This window comes from Protobothrops mucrosquamatus, unplaced genomic scaffold (genome assembly GCF_001527695.2).
Source record: "Protobothrops mucrosquamatus isolate PMUCROS unplaced genomic scaffold, P.Mucros_1.0 scaffold4673, whole genome shotgun sequence".
Taxonomy (NCBI): Eukaryota; Metazoa; Chordata; class Lepidosauria; order Squamata; family Viperidae; genus Protobothrops; species Protobothrops mucrosquamatus.
The window spans coordinates 41,607-58,550 of NW_015390569.1; the positions used below are offsets into that span (position 1 = coordinate 41,607).

The 16,944-nt window shown below is 50.8% G+C and overlaps 2 protein-coding genes across 2 annotated transcripts in view; both read left to right on the forward strand.

Moving 5' to 3' along the window:
- Positions 1-1,058, forward strand: part of AIFM3 (apoptosis inducing factor mitochondria associated 3) — a gene marked incomplete at its 5' end in the record, with an annotated part of 35,347 nt that extends 34,289 nt beyond the window's left edge. The window contains one exon of the mRNA XM_029286714.1: positions 1,019-1,058. Within this exon, the coding sequence (XP_029142547.1) occupies positions 1,019-1,058 (40 nt within the window). The remainder of the gene's footprint in view (positions 1-1,018) is intronic.
- A 5,528-nt stretch (positions 1,059-6,586) lies between these two features.
- On the forward strand, positions 6,587-11,649 carry LOC107299209 (transmembrane protein 17B-like). The gene is made up of 6 exons (XM_015828574.1): positions 6,587-6,692; positions 7,451-7,554; positions 8,316-8,429; positions 9,635-9,846; positions 10,229-10,276; positions 11,568-11,649. Exons 1-6 carry the CDS (start codon positions 6,587-6,589, stop codon positions 11,647-11,649), a joined length of 666 nt encoding a protein of 221 aa, XP_015684060.1.
- Positions 11,650-16,944: the final 5,295 nt, after the last annotated feature.

A 16,944-nucleotide genomic window follows, 5' to 3' on the forward strand; every position in this document is an offset into this window, starting at 1 on the left:
AACCAGTGGTACGGGTACCACCTGTGGTACATTGGCACCTGGCAGGTGGTACGCGACCATCCTAGAAAAGTGGTAGTGGGGGAGGGGAATGAGTTGAACCGGTGGCAGCACCGCACAAGCCTGAGCGAGAGACGGCTGGAGCTGCAGGGCTGTCAGGGCTCAGCGGAAACGCCAGGATCAGCGCCAGGCTCCAGCTGGAGCTCGGCACTGATCCTGGCGCTTCTGTTGAGCCCAGAAGAAGCGCCAATCAGCTGGAATGTTGCAGCCTCTCCAGGGTCTTGTGATTTACATTCAGATGCTTGGCAACTGATTCATATTTATGACAGTCACAATGTCCCAGAGTCATGTGAAGTGACCAAAACCTGCTGCAACCACCCAGCAGACGGGGGGAATAAAAACCAAACATCCCCCATCCCACCCCCGCTGCCAATCCTCAACAGAAATGCTCACAACAATGAAAACCTCGGACAGGAGGAAGAGCGCCGTCGGGTGGGCAGGCAGGTGTCTTGCTCGACTGTGGCTTGGAGGGCACTTTTTTCAGTGCCATTGTAACTTCAAAAAGTCACTAAGCGAACAGTTGTAAGTCAAGGACTACCTGCACTTTATCACCTTTTTCCTTTTTGGGGGGGGACATCAAGTTTTTGACACCTTGCTAGGCGACTGGTGGTACTCGGATGTTGCCATATCCTAAAAGTGGTACAATGGGTGAAAAGGTTGAAAAGCCCTGCCTTAAGGGGACAGTTCTTAATTCCTGAGATAGCTATATACTCTGACCAGCACAATGCCTGTCATTCCTGTGCGACCTCCTCCTGTGACCCTCCCTTCCTGTCCAAGAATTTCCTGGCGGGTTTCCAGCCGTGCCAGGGAGCGAACATGGCCCAAAGTGAGGAAGGCTTTGGCTGAGCTACTGCCTGGTTGGACTGCACCCCTGGTCCGGCCTTTAAGCCAGCATTGTCTGTTTCCTGCTGGCCTTCAGGGAGGCTGCCCTAACCCAGCTGCCGTTTTGTCTTTTCTGCAGAACCGGAGACATGTCCTGGCTGACGGGGAAAGGCTCCTAAAAACACTGGGAATCCCGTGTCTGGTTCCCTTTTAGGGACCTCTGCAAAGGCACCTTCCTCCAGGCTTGGCGAGCCTGACATCCCACCCCCCCACACACACAGTGGCTCTTCTCCTGGCTCTTTCCCTCATCTCCAGGATCTCCGTGGAGCGCATCGGAGGTGGACTCGCACTAGAGCTGCTGTGAGACGGTTGTAGCAGCCCTCCGGGTGGAGCTGAAGGAGCATCCTTGGAACCGGCGGGCTGGGGAGGGAAGGGAAATGCACGGGGCGGGCACCTTTTGCAGGCTGGCACAAGGCCCAACGAGTCAGCTGCCGAGGCTGCTTGGGGACAGGGCACAGCTTCCTCTGGATGCTGCCTGGCGCCACCCTTCCCTTCTCCCAGGGCAAGCCCTTGCCCGCTGCTCCCACAGTGCCATGTGCCAAAAATGTCTTCTTGCGTCATGTGGATGGTGGTAGAAGGTCCCTTGGAGAGCTGGGAAACCACAACGTGGCCTGAGCAGCTTCTGTTCCTTGCTCCTCTGTGGCTGAACCACCCCTGATCTAGTGGGATGACTGGAACCTGCAGCTTCTACCCTGGTTCCATCTCCCTTCCCCCCCCCCCCCACTTTTTTTCCTTGGCAGTGCACTTTAGATTCGGGACCAGGTTTCCTGTGTAGGGATGCTGAAGCAGCGTGGAATTCCACTCTCGGATCAGGGTGGTTTTTTTTACTGGATAACTAGAGAAGGATCATCTTGGCTATTAATTGAAAGCAGGTTGGCCTTTTAATTAAACCGAGCTTCCTTTTTGTTCCGCTCCTGCCTCTTGGCCAGAATGCAGCCTCTTTGTCCGGAAAGGCCAAAACCAACGCCGGGCAGAAATTATTCTCCTTTTTCCTCCCCGTGCGATGGATTCATAAATCCACACGGGGGAAACGGAGTCATCCTGCTCCTGCTCGCACTAGTAAAATCGACACGGTGCAGCTGGGTTTTATGTGGGATGCGCAGAGCTTGGATTGCACCCCTGGGGCCACCAGCTCTACTTTTGATGCTATGGTTAATCCCCAACTTACAGCCATTCATTTAGTGATGGCCCTGGAAAAAGTAAATCAAAAGAAGTCCCTGCATTTTATGACCTTTGCGGCATGGCATTCCCACGGTCATGGATTCGACAGCGGATGCTTAGCAACCGGCATGTATCTTCGAGGGTTACAGCATCCCCAGCTCGTGTGGTCACCATTGGCGACGTTCCCAGCCGATTTTCATCGAGCAAAGTCAATGGGGGAAACCAGTTTTGCTTAATGACCGCACGATTCACTTAACGACTGGGGCAAAACGGTCATAAAATTGGATGCAGTTGAAATTCTGGTCCCAAGTGTGATCATAATTTGAGATCTCCCTATATACGTCTTGCCCTCCCCCCGGGGGGCTCCCCATCCCAGACGCGCAAGTAAGAGGGCGGTTGGTCTGGCCTGATGTGGCCTTCTCCCTGCTTTCACAGTCTCCACACTTTTTAAAAATGTTCTTAATAAACCGAATGTATGCCATGCATCTACGTTATGTTAGCCTCCGGTGCTTCTCTCTTGGTGGAAGGAACGGGACGGGCACCGTAGTCTAAAAGGGGCAAGAAGTTGGGAAGGGAGAGAGAAGACACCTGTGGGCCAGCCACACTCACCTGGGCCCTAGGCAGGTGCCTGTCTGTTCTGTGGAGCTGAACCCTGGACCAAAGCTCAACCTCCAGAAATGGGTGGGAGGGAGCGAGGGAGGTGTCTTCCAGTCCTATTGGACTACAACTTCCATCATGTCTTGCATTCCTGGCTGAAAATGTTTTTAGACATTTAGACAATGGGAGATGTAGTCCAAGTGTTCCAGACTCTTCCTCCTTGCTTCTAACTTCTGGCTTCTTGTGGGTACGTCAGTTCAGCCCCCCGTGGCCGAAGGAGGAGGTAATGGAGACACCGGTGCAAGCTAGAGGTGCCCACTCCGATGGCTGCAGCCTCTTTCCTCCTCGCCTCCCTCCCCTTCCAGACATGGGGCACCAGCCTCCAGGGCCCTTTGGGGTGGCGCTGCTGAACTCCGGAGGTGGAGCAGCTGCAGGAGGACCCCTTGGCGGTGGGGGTCTTGTTTTTTAAAAAATGTGTTTGCCTTTATTCATTTTACCAAACAGAACAGAGAAAAGAAAACATTAGGGGGGAAAAGGGAGGAACCCATAGACATGAGGGCTTCTCATACATGTGCATGGTATGTAAAATTTTACACACATTTTTCATACGGTGACCGTAAATCAGTGTCATGGTCAGCCCATGACCTGCACCTGCACGTAAAACAGAGGCAGAACACTTGCCTTTTGGAAACTTAGTGCAAACATGGCCACCATCCTGATGGCGTTTCCTGCATAAATTTGCCAGCGACATCAAGCCTTCAAACCGCTGAGTAACAGCTGAGTAACTGGGAGCCATTCACGTGGCTTTCCTCCTGGAAGGTCTCCAACCCTCATCTTAATCTGAACTCTGCTTAGGGCTAAAAAACCTTTCAACGTTGGAAAGCGCAATGTGTTTTTAAGAGGAGCTGCAGAAGCAAGGCTGCTACCAAGACTGACAGCAGGCATGGAAATGCAGCAATTCCTACTTCTTCTTCTTCTTGTGCCATATCCGTTATCGGATGTTGGCGATCCTGTTGGCGATCCTGTTTTTATCAGCAGCCGCACGAAAAAGTGCTGCTGAGTTTTGTCCAAACCAGTCCCTTAGATTTTGAAGCCACGACGTTCTTCTTCTGCCTGGACCTCGTTGGCCTTCCATCTTTCCCTGGAGGATTAAATGGAGTACGCCGTATTCTTCTGGGTGTCGCATCACATGTCCGAAATATTCTAATTTTCGTTTTTTAATTGTTTTGATGATTTCCCTCGGCTTTCCCAGGCAGCTTATCCCCTCCTCATTTCTGATCTTGTCAACCCAGCTTGTACGTAACAGCCGCCTGTAAATCCACATTTCAGATGCTTCTAGTCTCTTCAGGTGGCCTTCTGTCAGAGACCCACTCTCCACTCCATAGAGCAGGATAGACAAAATACAGCATCTGACAAGCCTGGTTTTCAGTCTTATCATGTTCATGGCAGCAATTCCTACAGCCACATTAAATAGCTTCACGGCCAAGGCAGATGAGAGGCTGAGCTGGAAGGACAGAGCAAGCGGGATGCTGGGAAGCCCTTTTTGCACATCACAGCGCTGCAAGCACTGGCTAGGGAATTCTGGGAGCTGAAGTCCCCCAGTTGCCAAGTCTGGAGACCCCTGGCATAGACGGAAGGTCGTTAGGACCACTTTTCAGTGCTCTAAGTCAGAGGTCTCCAACCTTTTGGGCACCAGGGACCGGTTTTGTGGACAGAGGTTTTTCCGCGGACCGGAGGGTGCGTGGTTTTGTGTGCTGCCTGCATCTCGCGGATGGGGCTTTGCTTGTTTGTGCGGCCCGGTTGCTGGCATGCTGCAGCCCGGTACTGATCCAGGGACCGGGTGTTGGGGACTCCTGCTCTAAGTGAAGGGTTACAACGGGAACAGATAGTGTGTGTGTGCTTTCTTATCTGGCAATGTCACAGGCCAGCCATTGTCACGTTCTCGTCCTTCCCACGTCCTATTTTGAGCACCACCAGATTAACCCAGACTTGAAGGACAGTTGGGACAGCCTGGTCTGAAAATGAGATTAAGCACTTCTACTGTCACGTCTCGTCTCGTGATCCAGCTGGGACTGGGGGAGGGAACAGGAGAGAGTACGATCCTGGGCTGTGAGGACTGCAACTTCTTTCTGGATCTCTGGAAGGCTTGATGACTTTTGGTGTCACTCTCTCTCTCTCTCTCTCTCTCTCTCTCTCTCTCTCTCTCTCTCTCCGGCAACGGCCAGACCTAGGACAGCAGCATGGCTCAGGTCTACCAGCTAGGTACCTGGGGTCGGGGGTGGGGGGTGGGCTGCCATGCAGCACAGAAGGGTTTCACACCCCCACCCACGTTGCAAGGAGGGCCGCAACATCCAAAAGGCTGGATGGTTGGGGGGGGATTCAAGGCTATAGAGCAGACATGGCAAACACAAGGCCCGGGGGGGCGGATGCAGCCCGCAAAGTTGTTTCATGTGGCCTGCAAAGCCATCCTGGAAACAGTGAGGGAACGGCCCCCTCTGCCTTGGCCCTGGCCCAGGCCAGCCAGGAGCCAATGTACAATTTTGTGGTGGCCATCTATGCTGAAACTCATTCAGTCTTAGCTCCATCAGCACCCTCCCCTGCATGGCCTGAGAGGAACACTGAGGCTCCTCCAGTGGACCATGCCTTGGCACTTGCCCCGGTCCCACCCCCTTCTGCCAGAGACCCTCAGATCTGTCCCACTCCTGCCCAGGCCCCCACAGGCACCCTTGACGGGAACGATGTAGAGCTGGCCACACCCACCCAGTAGGCCACACCCACTCCATCCACGCCCACCCAGTAGGCCACACCCACCCTGGACACCCCCCCCCGAGGGCAACCACAATGCTGATGCGGCCCTCAATGAAATTGAGTTTGACACCCCTGCTCTATAGCAGGGGTGGGGACTTCCTTTTATGACTGGTGGACTTCAACTCCCAGAATTCCCCAGCCAGCGTGGCTGAGTTGAAGTCCACCAGTCATGAAAGGGCCAAGGCTCCTCACCCCTGCGGTAGAGTCCCAAGAGCGTCCAAATCCAGAATACCCCTCCTGTCAGAGATTGCGGGCAGGCTGGCAGAGGAACCAAGCAATGGAAGGAGACTCAGTTACCCGCTTATGATTCAGTGCCAGCTCAGCCCAGGAGGGGAGAAAACTAGGAAGAAGCATTTCTAATTTATTTGTAGCTCAGGGTTGAAATGAGGGGGTCCTTGGTGCTCTCTGAGCTTGCCTGTTTTCTTGCAGACGTTTCATTACCCAACTAGGGAACATCATCAGTGGTACAAGGGAGTGGAATTTAGGGAGGGGGGTGAAGGAAGGGAGGGGGGAAGGAAGGAAGGGAGGAAGGGAGGGAGGGAGGACGGACTATGGGGTCCTTGGTGCCCTCTGAGCTTGCCTGTTTTCTTGCAGACATTTCATTACCAAACTAGGTAACATCATCAGTGCTCTGGTGATGTTACCCAGTTAGGGCAATGAAATGTCTGCAAGAAAACAGGCAAGCTCAGAGAGCACCAAGGACCCCCTCATGTAAAGAGACTCTTTACATGAGACTCTCGTGTAAATTCACATCACCATTGCAGCATCCCTGTGATCACGTGATCAAAATTCAGATTCACATATTTATGAGGCTTGCAATGTCCCGGGATCACGTGATCTCCTTTTGTGACCTTCCGACAAGCAAAGTCCATGGGGAAGCCAGTTTCACTTAACAACCGGGTTACTAACTTACCAACTGCAGGGATCCACTTATCCAAGGCAAAAAAAGAGAGTAAGATGGGGACAAAACTCACTTCAAGAACTGTCTCGCTTAGCGATAGAAATTTTGGGCTCCATTGTGGTCGTAAGTTGAGGACTACCTGCATTTACTCCAGGCTGCCACAAAAGACTCCTTCCTGAAATGCGTGCAGAGCTCATCCAGCTGAGGGAGGTTTCACACTTGCCTGGCCTGGCTGGGGGAAGACAGAGGACGGGAGCACATCTGGAGCAGGGACAGAACCAGAACGGTGAGTGGGTGGGTGAAAAAAGTCAAGAGGGTGACCACAACTGGGCCCTTCATTTTCTAGATCGGGGGTAGTCAACCTTGGCTCTTTTATGACTCGTGGACTTCAACTCCCAGAATTCCTGAGCCAGCATAGGTTGACTACCCCTGTTCTAGATGCATCATCTTGCATATCTTGAAAAGACAACGTGTGGCTCGGGGCCAGATAGAACAGGGTCAGGTGCTACCATGGCCTCTTGCTATTTTTGCACTCTTTAGTTGCTAGTTGGCCTCCCCTGCAAGGCTCCTGGTGAGACTTAATTCCAGCAGAATTATTGAAGAGGATTGTGGATTATGGGCACGGAAATCGACTAACCTGCTTACTCAGATGGGCTCTTCACTTCAGGGCCCCTCAGGCTGCAATGCAGCTCTCCCTCTTCCATGAGATTTAGGCATTGGCTGAGAACCGTATTCAACCCCACTTAGGCATTTTATAGAATTTGAGATTATATTGTGACCCCAAATGGCAGAACATCAGGAAAAACGTGCCAAGCAGCTTGACGGTGGCTCAAGACCCCAAAGAGATGCTCCTTCCTTGGAGCATCCTTCAAGCAGAGGCTTCCCTGGGGGGGGGGGACTTTGATTCAGATCCCTATCCTGAACCAGGGGTTAGACCTGGAGGCAAAAGGCTTCTTCTGCTCCTGGATTCTAGGCTTTGAAGATCTGTCACAAACACCAAAGGCAACGCCATTTTTTCCATGGTGGTTTTTCTCTCCCCCGAAGGCCACAGAGTGCTCTCCAGTCTGCCCCTTCAGATGCTGCTCTATTTCAACGTCTTCTTCCTCCCCTTCTGGGGCCTGTCGGAGGCGATTATGCTGGAGCTGAAGGTAAAGTGCCCCTGGATGGTGTTCTGATCCAGAACTAAGATGCTTTGCGATTCCAGATCATACAGATAACTCAAACAAAGATGATTGTAAAACAGATGTTTAATTCAGGAATACTGCTGAACTCACGATTTCTTGGTAGTTTCTTCTGAATATTGTACATCTGTCCATCTTTATTAGGTAAGAAATCAATAATTCCTCCATACCAACTTCTAGCGTGGAATGGGACCATCTGAGTCCTGCGGTGGTCCCATGCTTATCTCTAGACAAAGAACATTCCAAACTGGCACATAGCCAGGATATCCTGTGATGAACTTCGTAGCTCCTCCTACTGATCTGTTAACATGGGATTTACTGAATAGCTAAAACTACATTACCCATAAGCCATCTCTTAAGGAGACAGCGCTTAACCCAATAAATGCCAAACATTCTTAACATACAGATCTATCTAACTGATGGCTCCAGAACAGATGGGCTGCCCAGGGTAACCACCCTCTCCTGCTTGGGATGGTGGAAAGGTGGTTTTCCAATCCATAGTGCGACTGGCACCTGCAAACAGGGTGGAAGCCAGGGGTCTTCAAACTTGGCAACTTTTAAGACTTGTGGACTTCAACTCCCAGAATTCCTCAGCCAGCCCTGGTGACATCTCAAGCAGGGCTTCCCATGCTTCCCTTATGCTGGACAAGACTCTGAAGAAGGACAGGAGTAGCGTAGGAGGAGGAGCCCATTGGCAGACACCCCCATCTCTTTTTATGCCCCTGCAGTTTAGCTTGCTACCCCTCTATTACCAGTGCTTGCTGGTTGGTGCGTACCTGACAATTGTCGGAGTGGAATCTGCCCGCCTCTTCCTTGGATACGTTGGGAATTTGCAAGAAAAGGTAAGAAATGACAGGAGAACCAGCTGCTGGGCTTAGCTTTCTTTTTTAAAAAACAAGATGCTCATGGCTGATACGAACCATACATTTTCTCATGAGATGTTATGGATCCTGGGGGCAGGGATGGGGGGGAGGAAGGCAAAAGGCAAGATGGTGCCCACAACCATGCCTTCCTCTATGGCAGAGGTCCCCAACTTTTGGGGCACCAGGAACCGGTTCTGTAGAGAAAGGTTTTTCCGCGGACTGGAGAGTGCCTGGTTTTGTGTGTTGCCTGCATCCCGCGGATGGGGCTTTGCTTGTTTGTGCAGACCGGTTGCTGGCATGCTGCAGCCCGGTACCGGTCCACGGACCGAGGGCTGGGAACCCCTGATCTGTGGCACATAAAATAGAGCATCTTTTTGACCAGTTCCAGAGCAGATAAAAGGAAACGGAAGGGACACCCAGCATTGCGGGAAAGCAGCAAAGAGCGTCGAGGCCTTCGTTGCTAAGGGGAGCAGAGAAAGTGCCCCTCCCTCAACATAATGGCTCTCCTCCTTCTGCAGGCTAATGAAAGACAAGGAGGGAGTGCGGATATTTCTGTTAGGGTTTTGACTCATTTATACTTGTTGAAACTGATGCCACCTTCCACAGCGGACGTTTCCTGCAATTCCAATTTGCTGTTTTGAGATCAACTTTGCTCTCCGTGGAAAGAGCAGGTGCTTCTTGATTGTGACTTTCTGGCTGGCTCACTGTAGGAGAGCTCGCAAGCCTTGAATGCCGAGGTGGAAGGCGCTGCTCTATTCATTCAGTTGTAGAAGGATTTAGACATTATTGCTAAACATCTTCCACTGAAATCAAAGAGTCGGGGGTACCTGCAGCTGCAGCCCTGAAAGAGAAGTGGCTGCAGGGCTGTCATATGGGGCAGCTGCACAGGCCAAAAAGGGACGGAGCTTCAATGTTGTCCGGGCAAGGCTGGCACCTGACCTTTTTTTGACCCTCTCTGTGGATACACCTGAGCAGGTGCAAATACCTGGTGAGTTTTCAAAATATGTTCCGTTAATCTGAAATATTGAGGCAGAGAAGAACATTAAGAGGCGCAGAGCTGGTTTCCAAGGTGCCCAGAGACTTCTGCGATTCGGTTGACATTCAGGATGAATTTACGGGCCAGGTGAGTCTCCGAAAGGTAAGCACTGCATGGAACCATCCCCCCTCCCCATTGGCTCCCACAGGTTCCGGAGCTGGCTGGATTCCTCCTCCTGTCTGTCGTAATCGAGATGCCTGTCTTGCTCTTCATCCTGACGGACCATCAGGTGATCCGGATGCCTCTGGAAATGGCAGTGCACGGCGTCCTCCTCTGCTTCCTTACCTCGGAGATCGTGGCCGCCTCCTTTGCCCTCAAAGGGATAGCCAGGCACCTGGCCAGGCAGTTCTACCTGATGCAGTTTGAAGGGCGGCCGGGCAGAGTTCGGCACCAGGAGCTCTGTGGGGGAACCCACCAGCCCTGAGCCTGCCCCAGTTTCAGTGCAGCAGCACTAACCATCCACTTCCTGCAGTATAAATGAAGATTAATTTGAATAATTCCATAAACTAACATTAAGTTAACCATGGATAAGCATGATGTAGGCTTACAATTTTTCGTAGTTTGGCCCACATTTCACAAACATATTGATCTTCTCATCCTTCTCCTGTGATATAATTAGCAATTTATTCTATTCGTGCAAAGAGACCTGTGACAATTTTCCTGCTTGTCCTCTTAGGGTCAATTTCTCCTGTTTAGCTATGGCCTGATCTGATGACCTGTGTGGAGGTTATATTTTAGGAAGAACTAGAGAACTGGAAGCAAACAAGGACATCAGAGTCCAGGCATCCAGGTTAAAGAGCCATGACTCCTTGAACACAACCAGGGAAGTGGAGCCTGCCATTTATTTATATTTATTAAATTTATTTGCCGTTCATCTCACCACAAGATGGTCACCACGAATTTTCATTCCTAAGCAAGCTTCTATCTCTGCTTCCCCAACCTGGTGTCATGAGTCTCAGTGTGTCCATGGACATCTCCCTTGGTGGCCTCCATGTTTGTTGAGAAAAACACCTCTGGCCCACAAAGTCATCTTAGGAAAGAACATGATAAATGCTAGGAAATCTGCAGGCCAGGATCAAAAAGACAAGAGGGTGGTCTGTGCTTTTTTTTACATGCAAAAAGGAGTGGAGGTTTGGACAGTCATTATCATCATCTTAACTTTCTTGACACACCCCTCCCTTTGCAGCCATCCCTGATGTGTGCTCACCTGCAAACAAACCTATCTGGCAGTGATCAGAGAAATCCTGAAAGGTGCAACTTTAGTTTGCTTTTATGAATTATCTGTGGTCACAGGACATTTGAGTCCCCTAATAAGCAAGATTGATTTTGAAGTAGTATGCTGCATTACGCCAGTAAATATGACAATGTATTACAGATGGGCTGAGTCTGCGGAACACACTAAACCCTAAATCTGGATGAACAAACCCTAACTGGTGTGTTCACACATATGACGTGCAAATAAAAACCTCTTCTGATTGAATAGGATGGCCACCACTGCAGGAGTGACTGAATCCAGATCACATGACGGCAGAGCCCTCTTCTTGGTAGCATAAATACACTTTCGGCTAAATCATACTTGTGAATGGATCTTCTTACCTGGGGGATTATCTGTATCAGGTACAGATAGTCCTCGAGTTACGAGTGCAATGGAGCCTGCCATTCCACTCGTAACTCCAAAACCCGTGGGAGTGAATCTCGTACCTCCGAGATCACTCCCTTGCTCGTTAAGATGCACGCGGCTCGTTAAGTGAACATGAGGTATCTCAGGATGCGGAAGGCCCCCAGGGCCTCCCCGACCCACTAAGATACCTTATGCTTCCTCCTCCCTTCCTGCCACGCCGGTCTCACCTTGAAAAGACCCTTCTCTGCCACGGTTCCTGTTGCCACCTGGATCTGAGGCCGGGGGACGTTTCTGGGTGGCAGCGGCCTGGAAAAGGCCTCCGGACGCACTTGGAAGCGTCCCTGGCTTCGGTTCCGTTCTCTGTTGCAGAGAACAGAGGCCTAAAGTACCATGAGATTACGCGAGATCAGTAGCATGAGATCTCGCCCCACTGATCTTGCCTGATCTTGCGTTAATTTAGGCCTCCGTTCTCTGCGAACGCACGGAAGGCCTGGAGCAGCCAAGATAGTGAAGGATCTCGATCTTCGCAGGATGAGTATTGATGGCCTAGTGCGTAGGGAGACCCGGGCGTGGGTGGGGAGGGAATAAGCAGGGTGAATGTTGCAGAGCCTCTGTGGTCATTCATAAGGATGAACGACTGCTGTGATGCTGCAATATTCATAATCTCGGGACTTGCTTGTAAGCGCTAGGAGCACTTATTGCATAACTTCGAACGAGCGTTAAGTGGACACTCGTAACTCAGGGATTGCCTGTACTAGATCTGGATTGCAAAATGTGATCCACCACCAGATGGCAGCAATATTCTCTGCTACCATCTAGTGATCATTCACATTTTGGCAACCCAGACTGGGTAGCTCTACATCAGAATTCACCAACCTTTTGGGGTTGGCCGCCCAGAGCAGGGGGCGGGGAGGGGAGAAGAAGGCATAGTTTTATGGGGTGTGTGTGAATGCATGTGGGGTTGTGAGCACTTGCACACGTGGGGCTACAAATGCCATTTGTGGCAATGCTCATGCGAAACGCCCAGGATGCTCGTGCTGATGCTCATGCAAGCGGGGCTGTGAACACTGGCAGCGTCGCACGTGTGAGTGGGGCTGTGCACACACGTGCACCAGCCAGCCACTTACATGATCCGGTGGCCAATAGCCCACAGCCTGGTAGTGGACTGTCCCACAGGTTGGGGTCCCCTGCTCTACGTAACATGCCAAAGTGCAGACCCTCCCTCCATTTTTGTGTTGTTTTCTAGTTTAGCATGCTGTCAGAACTCAGTAGTAGCGCAGGATTATGTTACAAGAGCTATCAGTGTCCTGATCTAACATCTCCAGCTCTTTGTCAGTGTTTTTGCACGGCTGTTTAGAGTCAGAATCAGAACAGAGCTGGAAGATCTGGAGATCTTCTAGTTCAACCCCCTCTCAAGCAGGAGACCTATACCATTTCAGACAAGCTGCTGTCCAGTCTCTTCTTAAAGACTTCCAGGGATGGAGGCAAGCTATTCCACTGATTAACTGTTCTTGGTGTGTCAGGAAGTTTCTCCTTAGTTCCAGGTTGCTTCTCTCCTTGATTAGTTGCTTCTTTTCCTGCCTTCTAGTGCTTTGGAGAATAGTTTGACCCCTCTTCTTTGTGGAGCCCCTCAAATATTGGAACCCTGCTATCATGCCCCCCCTTTTCCTTCTTTTCTCTAGACTGGCTAAATCCAAGTCCTGCAGCCATTCTTCGTATGTTTTAGTCTCCAGGCCTTGGATCATCTTAGTTGCTCTTCTTTGCACTTCCCCCCCAAAGTGTCAGCTAATGAAGCTATTGATAAAATAATACGGTTTCTCCTGCACAATTGAAAAGTCAGGTTTTTGGGGGGTTTTTTTGAAGCAAGGAGCAGCTTGCTTATCAGGCGGCTTCATGCAGGGCTGGAGAGTCTGCGGGCCGGTGATAAAGTCCAGAGGGCGAGACGAAGCTCAGCCCCTTTGGCCGGGGGCGGCGGCGGTCACCGGGGACAAGGTCACCCGGGGCTTCCACCCCAGGAAAGGCCACCCAGCCCGGGCTCTCCGGGCGCCGCCGCGCAGGATTCTTGTGGCCCCTTCAGTCTGTCTGGAAGGACGCCGGGCCCGCTTGCGCCTGGAAGCGGCGGCTGCAGCAGCAGCAGCAGCAGCAGAGGGGACGGGGCATCGAGGCCCAGCGAGGTTTCAGCTTCGCGCCCGTTCCTCCTCGGAGCTCGCAATGTCTGCCCGGGAGACCGCGCGAAAAAGCATCCCTTCGATCCGGGCTGACGGGGCTCCGCGAGGCCGCTGCTTGCCCGGTTTGCGGCCAGAAGGATACTACCTCAGCTCGAGGCCTAGGCGAGGCAGCAGAGGCCCCGCCAGATGGGTTGCCAGGCAACGCGAGCGGGAGGTCGCTAGGTGCCGGCTCTCCTCCCTCCTCCAATGGCCACGCGCGCTTTCCGGATGCGCCCGCCCCTTCCGCCAGCCGGCCGCCTCCGTCCCCTGCGCGGCGACGCCGTTGCCATGGCAGCAGGGCCGGCCGAGCCCAGCCGCGCCGATGCCCGGGCCGCCGCTCTCGCCGGTGCCCGAGCAGGAGGCCGACGCGGCGGGGGAGCGGCCCTCCGGCAGCGCGTCCTCCGCGTCCCTCGCTCCCAGCGCCTCCGGCTCGCGGAACTCAGAGGCAAGGAGGAAAGCGCCGCCTCCCGCGGCCCCTGCCGGACCCCAGCTCCCATTGCTCCCGAGGCTGGGCGTCATGGGAGTTGGAGTCCAGCGGGGACAAACTGACGGGACGTCCCGAGTCAGGCTGATCAAAAAAGGGAAGGAAGGGCCTTCCTTCCTGGTAGACCTCGGCAGCGCGCCGGCTGCGGATGAGGGCGGTTGTAGTCCAGCACGGCTGGAAGGCTGTGAGGAGCAGTGCCGGCTGGGGATGAGGGCAGTTGTAGTCCAATACATCTGAAAGACGGTGGGGAGCTTTTGGCTGGGGATGATGGCAGTTGTAGTCCAATACATCTGAAAGATGATGGGGAGCTTTTGGCTGGGGATGAGGGCAGTTGTAGTCCAATACATCTGAAAGACGATGGGGAGCTTTTGGCTGGGGATGATGGCAGTTGTAGTCCAATACATCTGAAAGACGGTGGGGAGCTTTGGCGAGCAGGGGTGGCTGGGGATGATGGCAGTTGCAGTCCAAAAGAGAGATTGCTGCTCATTCTTATTTATACAGGTAGTCCTCAACTTACGACCAAAACCGAGCCCCAAATTTATGTTGTTAAGTGAGTTTTGCCCCGTTTTACGACCTTTCCGTCCAATTTGTCAGGCGAATCGCTGCAGTTATGAAATTAATAACAGGGTTGTTAAGTGAATCTGGCTTTCCCATTGACTTGGCTTGTCAGATGGTCGCAAAAGGGGAATTGTGTGACCCCGGGACGCTGCGACCGTTGTAAGTATGAACCGGCTGTCAGGCCTCCGAATGTAAATCGCGGGAGGATCCCGAAACGGCCGTAAGTGTGAAAAATGGTCATAACTCACTTTTTTTTCCCAGTGCTGTTGCAACTTTGAATGGTCACTAAAGGAATTGTTGGAAGTTGAGGACTGCCTGTGTTGTCATTCATATTTGAGGTTGGGATGACATCGCATCAATGGGAAATACACCCCAAAGGGCTGCTATTATGTTGGGGGGGGGAGAGAAATAGGAATTTGCTGAATGCCGGATGGTCCAATGCGGAGTCCCAGGCCGGGGGGGGGGGGGCTGGTGCCCCCCAGGTGGAAGGTGAGCGCAAGGTTTCCAATCTAATTCGTGCAAATCCGTACATAGCAAAATAAATGTTTTGCAATAACGGTGGTTTAGCCTCCACTTTTAATGACGGTTTCTCTTGACTAAACAAGAACCAGGCTACCGATAGAGGAGAATATTTAATAATAATAATAATAAAGTTGGAAGGGACCTTGGAGGTCATCTAGTCCAACTCCCTGCTCAGGCAGGAGACCCTATACCATTTCAGACAAATGGCTGTCCAGTCTCTTCTTAAAAACTTCCAGTGTTGGAGCATTCACCGCTTCTGGAGGCAGGTGGTTCCACTGATTTGTAGCTCAGGGTTGAGAGAAGGGATTCTTGGGGGGCTCTGAGCTGGGTCCCTCAAAATAAGGCTAAGAATAAGCTCTCAGCGATTGGAACCTGGCTTGTTCCTGGCTCCAAAAAGCAGGGCGACGCGCATGGAATTACATGGATAGTCGAATGAAATGGAATGAAAAACTCTGGGGTCGATCAGGATGATGGTGATCAAGAATTCCTGCATTGAAATGGCTGAATTAAAAAGAATAAATGAGTTATAATAATAGGTAACCGTCCGTAGCTCAGGAGATGCATGGCAGGAAGCTACAAATAGAGGCAACTGGGTTTGCTAAATAGGTTTCTTTCTAAATATGCTTTTGAAATGTACTGGGCAAGCCATGATATTGTAGCAACTTCTGCTTTTTATCTATTTTCATGCAAACGGCTGTTTTCTTGCTTATGTAACCCTATAAACCACATGAATTCTAAAACCATGTTCCAGCTTTATAGGAGGACACACTTTTATCCAGTTCTAAAGAAACATAACTCAGGGAGAGTGCAATTTTGCCTCTTTGTTTGTGCCGGGCCAAACCTACGGTACATTTTCTGCTTCACATTGGTGCAAATTTCTTAGCTTAGTGTCTATTTTGGTGTTTTGCTTTTGTAGGGAGGTGAAAGCATGCTTCAGAAAGTTACGTTGCAAAGTTTAATTTCTGGACCGTTTACCACTTCCTGATATAAAGGTAGTTAAAGTGACATTATTATAAAATGAGCTCCTCCTTAATCATATTATCAGTTGAGACGGGGTAAACCCTTGAATATTTCCAATGTATTCGGTATATCTGTCAGAATATTGAGAGTCTATTATTTATTTTACGTCCTGTATTTTTCCCAGCCTGCTTGATAGAAATCCATATGTCTTATTCAGGTTTCTAAGGGTTCTGCTTTTTCTGATTGATTGCTGTTCCTAGTTTGGGGGGAAAAAAATCTTGTTTGTTAGCTGGACCTCTGTATCGTTGCTTCTTTTGGATAGAGTTAGGTATGTTCCTATGTTTCCGTATCTTGACATGATTTTATATCAGACTTTTTCAAGGTCCTCTGATATATCAGAACCCATCTGCCGGGAGAACAGCGCTTCCTTCTTGGAGAAAGCTCTAAGCTATTCTGAAGAAGAAACCGAGGAAGAAGAAGAAGAAGAAGATCAAGAGGAAGAGTGGGACACAGACCTTGAAATAGAAAGTATGGATTAGACAAGTTGCCAAGTTGCTTACAATTGCCAAGGTTGAGAAACATTGAACTAGACCAGGGGTAGGCAACCTTGGCTCTTTTATGACTCGTGGACTTCAACTCCCAGAATTCCTGAGCCAGCATGGCTCAGCTTGGAAATGTGTCCCTTTCCTCTCAGCATGGCTGGCTCAGGAATTCTGGGAGTTGAAGTCCACGAGTCATAAAAGAGCCAAGGTTGCCTATCCCTGAACTAGACCCAGAGAGACCCAAGAGTCTTCAGTTCATCTTTAACTTTGGGTCCATCAGTCTCTCTCAAACCAACTTATATTATAAGATATTATAAGATTGTTATGGGAAAAATACAGTGAACACCATGGAAGCCACATTGAGCTATTGATCTAAAAGCAGGATATAAATGTGTCAAACAGATAAACAAACAAAGAGCTTTCAAGGATAAGTTGGCAACTAAGCAAGCATCAGTTATTCCCTCCCCATCAACCTGATATAAATCTTAAGACAACCTCACGAGACTTTGGCCGTTCTTTAATTAACATTGGTAACGGGTTCATTCCTGTATTTTTAATTCTGAA

What these genes read in the sequence shown, in the direction of transcription:
- LOC107299209 (XM_015828574.1), top strand. Translation starts at nt 6,587, where the DNA reads ATGCGTGCAGAGCTCATCCAGCTGAGGGAGGTTTCACACTTGCCTGGC. An exon ending in CGATTATGCTGGAGCTGAAG is followed by an intron (nt 7,555 to 8,315) that starts GTAAAGTGCCCC and finishes ATGCCCCTGCAG; the next exon opens with TTTAGCTTGCTACCCCTCTA. An exon ending in AGGCAGTTCTACCTGATGCA is followed by an intron (nt 9,847 to 10,228) that starts GTTTGAAGGGCG and finishes TATTTTAGGAAG; the next exon opens with AACTAGAGAACTGGAAGCAA.